The 16,391-nt window shown below is 49.4% G+C and overlaps 1 protein-coding gene across 6 annotated transcripts in view; it reads left to right on the top strand.

Annotated features, from left to right (window-relative positions):
• Positions 1-548: 548 nt before the first annotated feature.
• The window catches only part of MPP3 (MAGUK p55 scaffold protein 3), an 89,001-nt gene continuing 73,158 nt past the window's right edge, over positions 549-16,391 (top strand). For 4 of the 6 annotated variants that reach the window (XM_083709448.1, XM_083709447.1, XM_083709446.1 and 1 more), the window contains exons 1-3: positions 1,064-1,218; positions 12,499-12,613; positions 14,949-15,067. In XM_083709448.1, the coding sequence (XP_083565574.1) occupies positions 12,589-12,613; positions 14,949-15,067 (144 nt within the window). In that variant the 5' untranslated portion in view covers positions 1,064-1,218; positions 12,499-12,588. Of the gene's footprint in view, positions 570-1,063; positions 1,250-12,498; positions 12,614-14,948; positions 15,068-16,391 lie in introns of those variants that run through there. The other 2 variants (XM_083709445.1, XM_083709444.1) reach the window with 2 other exon arrangements.

Here is a 16,391-nt window from a genome sequence, read left to right as displayed (position 1 = left end):
GTTAAGTACTTAATTTGTTCTGGAGGTCCGTTCTTAACCTGAAACTGTTCTTAACCTGAAGCACCACTTTAGCTAATGGGGTCTCCTGCTGCTGCCGCGCCACTGGAGCACGATTTCTGTTCTCATTCTGAAGCAAAGTTCTTAACCCGAGGTAATATTTCTGGGTTAGCGGAGTCTGTAACCTGAAGCGTATGTAACCCGAGGTACCACTGTATTCCAGCCGGGCAAAAACACCCAGGGTGTGAAGGAAGGCCTGGGATGAGTCTCAGGGACCAGGTGGAAAGGGCTACATTTGATGCACAAAAACCCCAGTCAACACTGCCAGCACCTTTTTAGGGTTTCACAGAAGGGACATTTTCAGCCCTACTTAGAGACGGCTGGACCTTGAACCTAAGACTTTCTGTATGCAAAGACACTGAGCCACCTCCCTAGTATTTCCCTGGGCTTCCAGCCAAGGAGGGTGGAGCGATGGGTGGAACCGACCCCCCTCCCTGTTCCATCTCCGGCGCTCCAGGAACGGCGGCGAGGGAATCCCCCAACTGAGCAGAGGATTCCTCCCGGCCTTGACGGTAGTGAGAGGGCCTCTTCTTCTCGGGCGCACCAGGCACCCCCGATACGCCACCCCACCCCGATTGCCTGTCACGGGCGAGACAGGGCACGGAGCCAGACGAAAGGCGCCGCAGTGCAAAAGTTATTAACCCGCCACCAAACCGCGACGAGGCCACGTTTGCTCGGGAGCAAATCCCGCCGTGTCCAGGGAGGCTGACTCGCGAGTAAGCGTGCTCAGGAGAAAGCAGAGCAGTCCCCCTTTCCCCCTCCCCACGGCGGAATCAGGACCCTGGGCCGGCGAGAAGGAGGCGCGCCTGCGTCTGGGGAGGGGGTCTCCCTCTCTCCGCCGCTCGGAGGCGCAACTCCCGGGGCGCAAGAGAGAGGAAGGAGGCCGGAGGAGAGCAGCGCCTGGCAGGCTTTCTGTTCCCGGCGCCGAACAAAAGGGGGATGTGCAAAGGCGAGGGGGGGTGTGTTGTTGTCTCTCCTCCCCTCCCTCCCTCCTTCCTTCCTTCCCCACGAGTCCCATCCTCGCCGCGAAGCGCATGAGCGAGGCGCGCCCTGCCGGGGAGCAGAGCAGAGCGCAGCGCGCGCGCGCAGCCGGTGGACGCCGCCGAAGGAAAGGACCAGCCAGGGCGGCCGGCGAAGCGCGGATCGCCGCTCCTCCCGCGGGTAAGGTTGCAGCGGGGATCCGGACGGGCAGGTAGGTAGGCAGGCAGGCGGGCGAGCCAGGCGGCAGCGGCGTTGGGAGGAGCGGGAGAGAAAAGGCCGGGCTGGGCCGAGCCGAGCGAAGCCTGGAGAGCTGCGCGCGCGCACACCTGGCCCTCCCTCTGGACTCTCCTCCGCTCTCTCTTTCCCCCTCTCTCCCCATACCTCCGCATGGGTTCTTGCACCTATCCGGCCTCCTCCCCGTCCCTCCAAAGGATAGTCTGTTTCTGTCTCTTTCCCGCCCCCAGGCAACGTTTAATTTGGAAAGGTGGTTGGTTACCTGGGTGTCCCCCAGTGGAATAGCGTGGGGGGGTGGTGCAGGGGGGCCAGCCGCACCGGGCGCAACATCTGGGGGTTAGGGAAATCCACGAGTTAGGGGGCGCAAATTACTTGCCTTGCCCCGGGTGCTGATAACCCACGCTACGCCACTGGTGTCCCCCATAGCATCTCTGCAGTTGGAAATCATTCGCTGTTGACCAGGGGAAATCCCCTGCCCTCCCTCCTGATCTGGAGGGGTCCCTTGTGGCGGGAGAGCCGTGACGCCCTGCTCAGAGATGCTTTCTCATGATGCCCTGGCATGACGCGGTAGTGCCGAGGGTAAGCCTCGCTACCACTTGGACCGCACGTCCGAGGGGCTGGACGTTGGCCAGCCTTCGTTCAGGGGAACGTCTCGTCTGGAGGCCTCACTCCCGGAGTTACTCTGGCAAGCAGAGGGCAATGATTTCCTAGAAGTATAGAATTGTAGAGGGTCATCTAGTTGCACCCATTTCAATGCAATAATCTTTTGCCCAATGTGGGGCTCGAACCCTCAACCTTGAGATTAAGAGGTTCATGCTGAGCAGGCAGGCAGCTTGCAGGCCTGCCTGTGGGATGTGTTCTCTCTGTGTGGGGGATTGGTTGGGCTTACTCACCCATGAGGGAAAGGCCCTCTGCACGTGCTCAGGTGTTCCTGTGATTTCTCACATCCTAGGGGAGAGGTTGGTGAGTCAGAGAGCAAAATGAGATGCGGTTTTCCTTGCTATTCCCTGTCTCTGTGCTCCTTTCACACACATATGTGCTGATGGGCTGGTGCAGGTTTTGGGGACCTGTGGCCCTCCAGATGTTGCTGAACTGTAACTCCCAACTTCCCTGGCTATTGACCTTCCTTGCTGGGACTGTTGGGAGTTGTAGTTCAGCAACATCGGAGGCGGGCAGAGATTCCCCATACCATGAATACAGTGGTACCTTGGGTTACAGACGCATCAGGTTACAGACGCTTCAGGTTACAGACTCCGCTAACCCAGAAATAGTACCTCAGGTTAAGAACTTTGCTTCAGGATGAGAACAGAAATTGTGCAGCGGTGGCACAAGGCCCCATTAGCCATTGGCGTAGCGTGGGGTTGCAGGGGGGCCAGCTGCACTGGGTGCAACATCTGGGGGGGGTGCACTCGCACTCGCAGCTCTCTGCCCCCTGCTAAAATACACGGGTTAGGGGGCGCAAATTACTTGCCTTGCCCCGGGTGCTGACAACCCACGCTACACCACTGCCATTAGCTAAAGTGGTACCTCAGGTTAAGAACAGTTTCAGGTTAAGAACGGACCTCTGGAACGAATTAAGTTCTTAATCCGAGGTACCACTGTATACCTGCACCCAAAGTGGATTAACAATCAATGCCTCTTTCCAGGGAACTCTGGAAACTGTAGCTCTGTGAGGGTAATAGGAGTCTCCTAAGAACTCTCGGCGGGACGCAGGTGGCGCTGTGGGTTAAAGCCTCAGCACCTAGGACTTGCCGATCGAAAGGTCGGCGGTTCGAATCCCTGCGGCGGGGTGTGCTCCCGCTGCTCGGTCCCAGCGCCTGCCAACCTAGCAGTTCGAAAGCACCTCCGGGTACAAGTAGATAAATAGGGACCGCTTACCAGCGGGAAGGTAAACGGCGTTTCCGTGTGCGGCTCTGGCTCGCCAGAGCAGCGATGTCACGCTGGCCACGTGACCCGGAAGTGTCTCCGGACAGCGCTGGCCCCCGGCCTCTTGAGTGAGATGGGCGCACAACCCCAGAGTCTGTCAAGACTGGCCCGTACGGGCAGGGGTACCTTTACCTTTACCTTTAAGAACTCTCGGCACCTTCAACAAACTACAGCTCCCAGAATTCTTTGTGGGGAGCCATGGCTGTTTAAAGTGGTATCAAAATGCCTTAAATCTATGGTGTAAATGCAGCCCTAGACTAATATCCTGTTCCTCACTGTGGCCAACCAGTTGCCTCTGGGATGCTGACAAGTGGGACCTGAGCACCACCACAGCCCTCTTGCCAAGAGAGTGGCTACTGCTTTGGATTGGCTGGGTGACCTGCCATTCTGATGGCCTGACCTATGAGATTGACCCAGGAGGTAGGAGAGGCTTTTAGAATCTGCTGAGGGGCAGAGACTGGCCCAAAGCAAAACCCACAATTATGAGTCTATCAAAGAGAAGCTGCCTGTGCAAAGCACAGTGTGGGCTGAGGGCCAAGCCTTAAGCCATAGAACAAACGCTTAAGGCCAGCCAAATGCTTGTGATGGCAGAAGCTGGCTGTGCAGACTTCTAAGTAAACTTGGGAGCTGATGATGTTTGTTCAGTTTGATGGCATATTACCCCCACAAATGGATTTCTTGCTACATGCAGGGGCTCTGGGTTGTCAGCACTGAGGACTGAAAACGGTGGTATATGTTTTGCTTTTTACAGTGGTACCTCGGGTTACATACGCTTCAGGTTACAGACTCCGCTAACCCAGAAATAGTACCTCGGGTTAAGAACTTTGCTTCAGGATGAGAACAGAAATCATGCTCCGGCGGTGCGGCAGCAGCAAGAAACCCCATTAGCTAAAGTGGTGCTTCAGGTTAAGAACAGTTGCAGGTTAAGAACGGACCTCCCGACCGAATTAAGTACTTAACCTGAGGTACCACTGTATTTGGATCTTTTAAAAAATAAAATAAAATGCCACTTTTTTTTTATTAGGTTCCATAGTACTGTGTGTATTTAGCTGGCCTGTTTTAAATGTTTTGGAACTGCCCTGGGATATCTGTTGATGAAGGGCAATTTTTAAAGTGCAATACAATAAAATAATTGCATTAGAAACCACTTCTTGCTAGACTAAGGCTGCACAAACACTATACAGCGGTACCTTGGTTCTCGAACTTAATCCGTTCTGGAAGTCTGTTCGACTCCCAAACCATTCGACAACCAAGGCGTGGCTTCCGATTGGCTGCAGGAGCTTCCTGCACTCAAGCAGAAGCCGTGTCAGATGTTCAGCTTCCGAAAAACATTTGAAAACCGGAACACTTACTTCCAGGTTTTCGGCGTTGGGAGCTGATTTGTTCATCAGCTAAGCTGTTTGAGAACCAAGGTACCACTGTACCTTCAAAGTGTAGTTCAAGGGTGTGTGTGTGTGTGTGTGTGTGCAGTGCTTTTTTCTAAAAAATGTTTAGGGGTACTCTCATTTTGACTGAAGAAAATCACCATTTTATAGTTCAAATTGGGGAAAATAAATACAGTCAACGGACAAAAGTACAAAGATTCACAAAATGTTTAGGGGTATACGTACCCCTGTGTACCCCCAGAAAAAAATGCACTGTATATATGAATGAAAGGAGAATTCCTGGGTGCCAAGATCCAGGTTTGGGACAAGTACTCTTGGGTGAGAGAACCCCAGTAGAGATTTAAAATCACAGAATATGCAGCAACATGTGGAAATATAGGCTGTTAGATTACTAGTGTATGTCCTTGTGAGTTCCACAATTTCCCTCTTCCCCCAGCTTAGGAAAAGACCACATGTTTGGTAGGCTAAAATAAAATAAAATAAAATAAAATAAAATAAAATAAAATAAAATAAAATAAAATAAAATAAAATACTTACAACCTCTTCAAAGGTCAGGTTCATGTGCTTTTCCAGAAAAGTTGCATAGGCAGTAAAACTTGGCTTAGCTGCAAAGTGGTGAAGTTCCTAAACTGTTGGTAAAGAATCTCAAGAATGGCTTGTGAGAACCATGTGGTCTGAGCTTGGAGCAACCAACTTAGACCTCTTCACGCATTGAGCTTGATTACCTAGTCCCTGCTTAGGTGGCAGGACTTAACCCTGCATGGTCTTAACCCTTTCATGCCTAGAATCATAGACTGCAATGCAGTCCCTCATCCAATTTGAAACCATACCACTCCCCCCCCCAAGAATTCTGGGTATTGCAGTTTGCTAAGAGTTGTTGGGAATTGTGATTGTGAGAAGAAAACTACAGTGTCCAGAATTCATTGAGGGAAAGAGAGGTTGCAATGTGTACCCAGCCTGTGTGCCAGTGAAGGTCCAAGGTGGAGAAGTATCTGTGTCTTCTGCACCTTTTCAGAAAAGAAAAGGTGCTGGCTTTTGATTGTGTCGAGCCTGGAAGCAAAGGAAGGTCCCCTAGGGTGGAAGGTGCCTGATGCAAGGATGGTCCCACAGTGGAGAATCCAAGCCCCAAATCTCAAAGGGCTGCCCTGTGCATTGTGCTTTGCTTGTCAACAGCTTTGCAAAGTTCAGCTAGAGATGTCTTGCACAGAGTGCCTGTAAGCTTCTGCAGTGTGGATGGCAGAACATTTCGTACTGGTGTGTGGGAAGATATTAGGACCAGAGCAGATGGGCAAAAGGTCTAGGCAGTCTTTCCCAACTTGGTCCTGGAATCATAGAATTGTGGAGTTGGAAGGGAACCCAAGGGGTATCTAGTCCAGCCCCGGTGCAATGCAGGAATCTCAGCTAAAGCATCCCTGCTGGTTGCCTCCAGCATTTTTGGATTCCAACTCCCATCAGCCCTAGTCACCATGGCCAATGACAGGGGATTGTGAGGTTTGCGGTCCAAAACACTTAGAGGGTCCCGGGTTAGGGAAGTCTGGGCAAGTGGTTAGTGGGCTTGGTGTATAGCCGTACTGGCCTTAATGCGATGGATCACAACATACCATCTGCTGCCTGAAGGTAGGAAGACAAAAAAGTGCTGAGTTGCCTGAAAGGTGCGGCTCCATATATAGTGGTACCTCGCAAGACAAAAAGAATCCGTTCTGCAAGTCTCTTCGTCTAGCGGTTTTTTCGTCTTGCGAAGCAAGCCCACTGACGGCTTAGCGGATTAGCGCTATTAGCGGCTTTTAGCAGCTTTTAGCAGCTTAGCGGATAAGCGGCTTAGCGGCTTAGAAAAAGGGGGGGGAGGAAAAAAAACCCGCAGGAACTCGCAATACATTTTCGTCTTGCGAAGCAAGCCCATAGGAAATTCGTTTTGCGAAGCACCTCCAAGACGGAAAACTCTTTCGTCTAGTGAGTTTTCCGTCTTGCGAGGCATTTGCCTTGCGGGGCACCACTGTACAGTGGTACCTCGGGTTAAGTACTTAATTCGTTCCAGAGGTCCGTTCTTAACCTGAAACTGTTCTTAACCTGAAGCACCACTTTAGCTAATGGGGCCTCCTGCTGCTGCTGCGCCACCGGAGCACGATTTCTGTTCTCATCCTGAAGCAAAGTTCTTAACCTGAAGCACTATTTTTGGGTTAGCGGAGTGTGTAGCCTGAAGCGTATGTAACCTGAAGTGCATGTAACCTGAGGTACCACTGTACAATGTCTACTCAGAAGAAAGTCCCACTGAGTTGAATGGAGCTTCCTCTCAGGCAAGGAGGTTTAAGACTGAATGTGAAAACTCCCATTGAAATATCATCTGCTGGATAATAAGCCCCAGCTGGACTTGGGTAAACACTATTTAGCATTGTGGAGACCTGTTTCTGAGAAAAGGTGCGTATTAATCGAATTAATCGGCTCCTGAACGATCAAAACCTGGGTGTGTGTTTTCTGTTTTTCAAAAGATTTTTGGGAGCTGAATGTCCGGCATGGCTTTCATGGCTTCCGATTGGCTGCAGGATGCTGTGCTTTGGTTTCTGAATGGTTCCAGGCATTGGATGAACTCCTGGAACGCATTCTGTTCGAAAACCAAGTTACCACTGTAGTAGTAGTAGTAGTAGTAGTAGTAATAATAATAATAATAATAATAATAATAATAATAATTTATTTATTTATTTATACCCCGCCCATCTGGCTGGGTTTCTCCAGCCATTCTGGGCGGCTCCCAACCGAATATTAAAACACAATACAGCATCAAACATTAACAACAACAACAATAATAGAAGACAACTAAAGGCAGCCCTCTTTAGGGAAGTTTTTAATGTTTGATGCTGTACTGTTCTTAATATTCAGTTGGAAGCCGCCCAGAGTGGCTGGGGAAACCCAGCCAGATGGGCGGGGTATAAATAATAAATTATTATTATTATTATTATTATTATTATTATTATTATTATTACCCTGCCCATCTGGCTGGGTTTCTCCAGCCACTCTGAGCGGCTCCCAACAGAATATTAAAAACACGATAAAACATCAAACATTAAAATCTTCCCTAAACAGGGCTGCCATCCGATGTCTTCTAAAAGTCAGACAGTTGGATAGTCAGAGCATAGAATTAGTCTGATTAGGCTTGATGTGCTAAATAGGTCAGAAGAGGCCGATAGATATGTGGACTGTCTCTGGATCAAGTGACTTTTTATTCTTTGTCACTGGATGTTCAACTGGGAATCAGCCAGCCAGCCCATCATTTGAAAAATAAGACTTTAGAGCTGTCTTGCCCCCAAATGGCAACTAGACCTTCCTTTATGGCAACTACAACCTTGGTTTAGGGAGCCATTTGGCGCCTAGCTTATACTGTGGTACCTCGGGTTAAGTACTTAATTCGTTCCGGAGGTACATTCCTAACCTGAAACTGTTCTTAACCTGAGGTACCACTTTAGCTAATGGGGCCGCCTCCTGCTGCTGCTGTGCTGCTGGAGCACGATTTCTGTTCTCATCCTGAAGCTTAGTTCTTAACCTGAAGCACTATTTCTGCGTTAGCGGAGTCTGTAACCTGAAGCGTATGTAACCCGAGGTACCACTGTATACTGTACCTGAGTTTCTAACACTGCAGTACACTTATGTGGTTTCCAGCAACTGGGAGTCAGAGACATACTGCCTAGTATCCATTACTTATTTATCAATCTGACCCAGTACCTTGGAAGTCTTAACAGCTTAGTTCCTGAACGTTGAGGCTCCTGAACGCCTCAAACTTGGAATTGACTGTTCCAGTTTGTGAACTATTTTTGGAAGCCAAACGTCCGGCAGGGCTTCCGTGGCTTCTGATTGGCTTCCTGCAGCCAATCAGAAGCCGCGCTTTGGTTTCCGAATGTTTTGGAAGTCGAACGGACTTCCGGAACGGATTCTGTTCGACCACCAAGTTTACGACCGTATTGTCTGCTTTGACCAGCTGTGGCTCTCAGAGGCTTCAGGAAGAGAAGCCTCTTTGGCTGTCACCCTGCTATCTGTTCTCTTAAGAGGCAAGGCGCCCGCGCTGGAACTGGCGATGCTCTGCATGCCCATCACGTGCGCAGCCGTTGAGCCGAGGTCTCTCCCCGGCAGTCCTTGCTGCTTGTGAACATATGTAAGCGTCATCTAACATGGGCCTGATGCCGCAGGGCTGCCTGACATCCGTAACAAAGTGAGGAAATGGAAGTGGACAGGATTATGTAACAGTGGCAGGCTCAAGGCCTTTTAAAATTAGGACTTTCCATCATGGCAGGGGAGGACGAGGCAAGGAAATTCCTGGGTGACTGGCTACGTTTGCCACAAGATTCAGAGCTTAGGGAGCTGGCTTATGTTGGCAGCTCCGACCACTAGCTCAGGTAAATGGTAGCAGTTCTCCCACGGTTTCAGGTAGGGGAGTTTTATGGTCTTATCTGGAGAATGAACCTGGGAGCTTCAGTTTGCTAAGCAGGTAAAGGGACTCCTGACCATTAGGTCCAGTCGCAGACGACTCTGGGGTTGCGGCGCTCATCTCGCTTTATTGGCCGAGGGAGCCGGCGTACAGCTTCTGGGTCATGTGGCCAGCATGACTTAAGCCGGTTCTGGCAAACCAGAGCAGTGCACGGAAACGCCGTTTACCTTCCCACCAGAGCGGTACCTATTTATCTACTTGTGCTTCGTGCCTTTGAACTGCTAGGTTGGCAGGAGCTGGACTGAGCAACGGGAGCTCACGCTGTTGCGGGATTCGAACCGCCGACCTTCTGATCGGCAAGTCCTAAGCTCTATGGTTTAACCCACAGCGCCACCTGCGTCCCTTGCTAAGCAGGTGCTCTCCCTCAAAGCCGTGGTCTGTCATTACCTTGGTGCTCTTCCTGAGCACGGTGTGTTAGAAATCTTACATATTACAGCAGGCTTTGTTGATCTGTCATCTCTTGAGTTTTCCTTAGCAGTTGGTGAAGCTGCTCATGAGAACTCAGGCGCTTCTGATGTGGGGTGGCGATGCTGTTAGGAAGACATTCTCAGGTGACGAACCATTTCCAGGTTTGGTCAAAACGAAGTTTTGGCTGGTAGTGGGGGTGAGGACAGCTGGAAATAATGTGTATACCAAATTAAGCCTCCTAGAGCAAAATATACACCAGGAAGCTTAGTTTGGTCAGAATTGAGCATACACTTCCAGTAAAAGGTAAAGGTAAAGGGACCCCTGACCATTAGGTCCAGTCGTGACCTATTCTGGGGTTGCGGTGCTCATCTTGCTTTATTGGCTGAGGGAGCCGGCATACAGCTTCTGGGTCATGTGGCCAGCATGACTAAGCCACTTCTGGCAAACCAGAGCAGTGCACAGAAACGCTGTCTACCTTCCCGCCTATTTATCTACTTGCACTTTGATGTGCTTTCGAACTCCTAGGTTGGCAGGAGCTGGGACCGAGCAACGGGAGCTCACCCCATCGCGGGGTTTTGAACCGCGACCTTCTGATTGGCAAGTCCTAGGCTCTGTGGTTTAACCCACAGCACCACCCGCGTCCCTTATACACTTCCAGAGTTAATGCTAAATACGTTACTTCTGGTAAATGAGCCACCGTCACTGTGAATTATTTTGTCCTGGGCCTCTTAGACTTGTCTATTCATGTACTATATGAGGGGTGGATTGGTTGCTAGATGTGAATTTTCCCCTGGCTCTCCTACCCCTCTATGGTGTCCATCTGTCTTGAGAAAGAGTGCGCTTTCGGGGGTGAAGTCAAATTGTTGGAGAGTTACGGTGCCTGCTGTGGCTGTAGAGACCAATATGGGAGAGTCATGTTTTGTTGCAGCTGGGGCAGACGAAGGCATCTGGTTTTACTGCTGCAGATGTCTGATGGTGTTTCTTCTCTCTGCGATCCTCCCAGCGGTCATTGCTCCTCTGGTCACTGCTGTGGATATGTGACCTGACTGTTTGTCTACAAGCGCAAGGGATTCCCACAATGTTAATGTTGCCAGTCTTCATATTATGAGTGCAGACATCTTTGTAGCACAGAATTGGTCTGCCAGTGGGCCTGGTGCCAGCTCCCCAGCTCCTTGGGGATCCTGACTTCTTCCGTTCTGTGAACATGACCAAGCCAGTGTAGACGTCACTGGGGCAGGAGTGTCAACATGCTGGGAACGATGGCTTGGGGAGAGCACATCTTTGCTTGAGACTCTGTCCTGCCACGTGATGCCCCCAAATTTCCTGACACATCGTGTGAGGAAGGCATTGAGGCATTGCTCCTAGCAGGTGTAAATTGCCCACGACTCACTTCCATAAAGCAGTGTGCTCAGCATGCAAGCTTGGTAGACCTTGCCGATTGAAAGGTTGGGGGTTCAAATCCCTGTGGCAGACTGAGCTCCCGTTGCTCTGTCCCAGCTCCTGTCAATCTAACAGTTCAAAAGCATGCCAGTGCAAGTAGATAAACAGGTACCACTGTGGCGGGAAGGTAAACGGCGTTTCCGTGCGCTCTGATTTCGGTCACGGTGTTCCGTTGCGCCAGAAGCGGTTTAGTCATGCTGGCCACATGACCCGGAAAGCTGTCTGTGGACAAACGCCAGCTCCCTTGGCCTGAAAGCAAGATGAGCGCCTCAACCCCATTGTTGCCTTTGACTGGACTTAACCGTCCAGGGGTCCTTTATCTTTTTTTACCTTTTACTGAAGCTTTTTTTTGCTGAAAGCTACTGCTCTAGAAAATGGTTCCTGAATGAACCTTGCTGCAGGATGAATTTTTGGGCTATAAGTGGGATTTCCTGTCTGCAGCTATTTTACCTTTTTTTAAAAAAAGAAGAGGAAGAAGAAGAGAAAAATTGTGTAACCCAATGCCAGAGAAAGGGAGTGCACAGCCTAGAAATTATTATTATTATTTTTAAATGAGAGAGAAAGGCTCAGTAAGCAGGAAGGTGCAGGGTTGAGCTTTGCTGGGATTTATTAGGTTTTCCCTCCAGTAAAAATGAAAAGACTGCAGAAAAGTTTTTGCTGGTGTGCTGCAGACTAGAGAGCTAAGGCACAAAGTCGAGTGGGAAATGACGTTAAGGATGCAGTCCCATGCATATTTACTTGGCACGCAGTAGGCACCCACAGGCTTGCGTTATGAGGCTGCAGTCCCAAGCACCAGTTCCTTCTGCTTTGTGGCTGTACCCTCCTGGAGTCCACGTCTTTAGGTTTCTGGTCTTTCAGATTGTGTTGGTTGGGCTGTGAGGCCAGCCTGACTGACTGCTCCCCGAGCAACTGTCTCTTTCCAAATACAGTCAGACCTCGGCTCCAGAACGCCTCCGTTACCGAACGTTTTGGTTACCGAAAATCCATAAGTTAGTGTTCTGGTTTTCAAACGTTTTTCGGAAACCGAACGTCTGATGCAGCTTCCACTTGAGTGCAGGAAGCTCCTTCAGCCAATCGGAAGCTGTGCCTCGGTTGTCGAACATTTCAGAAGCCGAGCAGGCTTCTGGAACGGATTAAGTTTGACAACTGAAGCATAGTAGGAATTCTGAGGAAACAAAGATGGCCAGCAATATCTGAATAAGGCAGGGGTGGGGGAAACCTGTGACCCTCTAGAGCAGCGGTTCTCAACCTGTGGGTCCCCAGATGTTGTTGGACTACAACTCCCATCACCTCTAGCTAGCAAGGCCAGAGCTCAGGGATGATGGGAGTTGTAGTCCAACAACATCTGGGGACCCACAGGTTGAGAAACACTGGTCTAGAGGTTGATGAACTACAACTCCCATGGGCCATGCTGGCTGGTGCTGATTAGAGTCTAGCAACACTGGGATGGTCAAAGTCTACCCAGCCCAGGAACAAGGCACAACTCCACCTCTTGTTGAATAATAATACTAATAATAATAATAACTACATTTCCAGCCTTTCCTGATCAAATATGCAAAAGCAATTCATATCTGTCTGTTTCTGTGACTCTAGACATTCTGGGCCCATAACCCCTGAGGGTGAGTCCATCATTCGGGCTGATAATTCATCATCCACTCTAGGTAGCTGAGTGAGGAATAAGCCATGCCTGTCCTGTCAGAAGATTCAGGTAAGGAACCTTCTGCTGATTTAGTACATTCTTAAACTGTTTTAATAGGGTGCTATATTAGAGCCATGTTTGTTTGAAAACCTGGCTCAGAGCACCGTAAAGGCGTAACAGATAAACAGTAACATACCATTAATATATTTGTAATATTTTTATTTATTTATTGCATTTGTGCCTCTCCATTCCTCAAGGAGCTCAAGGTGGCGTACATAGTTCTTCCCCTGCATTTTATACTCACAACAACTCTGTGAGGAAGTTAGGCTGAGAGGCAAGGACTGACCCAAGTTCACCCAGCTAGCTTAATGGTTGAGTGAGGATTTGAACCCTTAACCTCCCAGGTCCTAACCATCACACAACACTGGTTCTCTTTTGTTGTGCTCCAGTAGAAATCCCTAGGGTGGTTTACAGGTAGTTATGGCTGAATCTGTCAATTTCTTTTATTTTCTATTTTTTATCATACAATACAATCTCTACAGAGAAAAGAACATAGCTTTGAGTTTATGGCATCATTTTACATGGTCTTAAAACATTGTTTTAACATATAGTTTCTCCACAGACAGGTTTGTGAGGCTGGTGGAAGAGCTGTCCATTTCAATTTCAGTCTGTCAATTTCAGTTTTTCACAGTTTCTCATTTTTTCTCATCAGTTTCCCACATTTTTACCTCAGGTTTTATATCAGGAGGGAGGTTCAGGTATTGCCATTATTGTTGTTATTATGATTATTATTTTGACAATTCATATGCTGCTTAATTGAAGTCTTCTCAGAAACACAATAACGATGAAAATAAGACTGAGCTAAAACTATAAAACCAGGATTCAGTGGCTGGTAGACTAGAAAACAACAACAACCAAAGGAATTCTGTAAGGGCAATACTGAGATTCGCATCATAAATTTCTACCACATCCAGTGCACATTTAAAGCATATGCCTTTCCCCAAAGAATCCTGGGAACTGTAGTAAGATAAGGGTGCTAGCAGTTGTAGCTCTATGAGGAGGGAAATACGGTTCCCAGGATTCTTTGGGAGTCTTGTGCTTTAGGTGTATGGCATCAATCTGCCCTTAGGAGTGCAGAGTGACTGGGGAAACCCAGCGAAATGTGTGGGGTATAAATGAACAAATTATTATTATTATTATTATTATTATTATTATTATTATTAGATCCATCCTCTGGACCCATTGGTAAGTAAGGGCTGGCTGTGTTTGGTGGGGCAGAGCCCCATTTACCCTAATAGACCAGGGTCCCCTGCTCATAGCTGTCCACTTACAGATTTGAAAATAAGGGACGAGCAGCCTTGAAAATAAGGGACCAGCAGCCAAAATAAGGGATTTTAGTCAACCAGTTAAAAGGGACCAGATAATTTTGGAGAGTAGCGCCAGTTTTTAGCCCTTCATTTCCAGAGGTTGCTGCTCAAGATACCAGCTGATGAAACACTGCAATTAAATAACTACAAGCAGCAACCACTTTTCGTGCAAAACGAAGTCCAAGCTACAAAGATGCTGCTGCAGTTCTGTATCTTTTCTCTCGTGCTCCATCTGCAGCTCTCAATTCCATCAGGTGGGGTGGGAGGAAGGGGGGGATAGAGCCCAAAATAAACCCGCAGATCAGTCCATCTATGCTAGTCTACCACTACAAATTTTGGGAGAAGCGCTTGTGGACCTTCCCTTGTAGCCCTTGGAACACCTGCCCACGCCTCCTCCTCCTCCTCCTCCTCCTCCTCCTCCTCTCTCTGAACTGCTTTCTCTATGGCTGCCCTCGCTCTCCTCTCAAGGTTCCTCATCAATTCATAGACCATGCCAGGCTGCCCATCTCATTCAGGTCCTTTGGCGGCACAGCCGCAGTACAGCCTAGTGGGAGAGGTGGCGTAGGGCAGAGGGGAGGCCCCAGGCAGAGACGCTCAGTTCGGCTGCTGCAAGGAGGATGGCGGTGGAAGGGCCCAAGGCTCCCATCAATCCGGGTGGGGAGGGGGCCGAGGCTGGTGAGAGCAGGCCGGAGGGGGGCGGGCCAGGCAGCCAAGCAACACAGTTGGAGCCTCCCTCCTCCCTGGCCGGCAGGGAGGGAGGGAGAGGAGCTGCTTCCTTTGAAACCTGGGAAATTTAAGGGACATCTATCAGTAAGTCACAGCAGCAGGACATGGCGCTGGGATAAGGGACTGTCCCTCCAAATAAAGGACACTTGACAGCTATGCCCCTGCTCCCCACCCCAACCCTGGTTTCTCATTTTCTGCTTTACCTGTGGCATAAGCTGCCACGAAGACTTGGCCTACAGCTCTGGCTGTGCTTTTCAAAAGCACTGGATAACCAGTACCCCCAGTGATTTCCTTCTGCGTTTCTCTGACAGGTTTGCACGAGACCCTCGCCCTCCTGACGTCCCAGCTGAGACCGGACTCCAACCACAAGGAGGAAATGGTGTTCCTCAGAGACATCTTCAGCGAGAGGAGTCTCAGCTATTTAATGAAGGTAAATACTCTGAACTGCCCGGTTCCCAATTGGCCTTTCATTCAGCCAAGGGAGCTGTTTTTCGAACCCCTGAACTAAAAAAGTTGGACATTGCGATGTAACCAAGAGAGTGTTTATTGGGTGCCCTCCCAGCAGTGCCAAGGAAATAAATAACTATCTGACTTTTAGAAGACATCTGAAGGCAGCCCTGTATAGATAAGTTTTTTTATGTTTGATACTGTGTTGTGTTCTCATTTGTTGGATGCCGTCCAGTCTGATGCACAGATTATTATTATTATTATTTTCTGAGCATTTCTAAGAGCTTTCCATGCTCAGTCCCAGGCATTAGTGGACTTCCCAGCCTGGCCAGGCCTGCTTAGCTGCCGAGGCGAGACTACATCAGCCGCTACCCGGCCATTCTTGTGGCTCCTCTGTCCTGACACAGCTCTGGCTTATACCTTCTCCACATATATGTCCCCACATAGGCCTGCCCTACATAGCAGGGAGACATTCCACTAAACATTCAGAGGAAAACTTTCTCAGAACTTCACAGCCAATCAGAGCACATGCTGCCTCACTAGAGATCATGCTGCTCTGCCTGGTAGCTAAGCAACCCCGCCTGCTGTCCCCACCCCCTTTGCTGGAAACTACAACTAATCCAGAATGTGGCAGCTAGACTGGTGACTGGGAGCGGCTGCCGAGACCATATAACACCGGTTTTGAAAGACCTACATTGGCTCCCAGTATGTTTCTGAGCACAATTCAAAGTGCTGGTGCTGACCTTTAAAGCCCTAAATGGCCTCGGTCCCGTATATTTGAAGGAGCGTCTTCACCCCAACCGTTCTACCCAGACACTGAGGTCTAGTGCCGAGGGCCTTCTGGCGGTTCTTTCACTGTGAGAAGCCAAGTTACAGGGAACCAGGCAGAGGACCATCTTGATAGTGGCACCCGCCCTGTGGAACGCCCTCCCACCAGATGTCAAAGAGAACAACAACTACCAGGCTTTTAGAAGACATCTGAAGCCAGCCCTGTTTAGGGAAGCTTTTAATGTTTGATGGACTACTGTATTTTAATATTTTGTTGGAAGCAGCCCAGAGTGGCTGGGGAAACCCAGCCAGATGGGCGGGGTATAAATTATAAATTATCATCATCATCATCATCAGCCAGCCTACTTTAATGCTAACAGAATTAACCCTTAAGTAACATACCGAATCATCCCTGCTATTGCTCTTCCAACACTCCTCCAGGTTTTTCCGCCATCTGAGATGTGACAGGTGGCTACAGGGAAGAAGGCCTTTTCGCTTTGGATCTCCCAGTTCTCCCAGTTCCACCATGTTTCTTCTAA

Source organism: Podarcis gaigeae (assembly GCF_964106915.1).
Source record: "Podarcis gaigeae genome assembly, chromosome: 13".
Taxonomy (NCBI): Eukaryota; Metazoa; Chordata; class Lepidosauria; order Squamata; family Lacertidae; genus Podarcis; species Podarcis gaigeae.
Note: the sequence above shows the minus strand (reverse complement) of the source record. Positions and strands in the feature narration are given on the sequence as shown.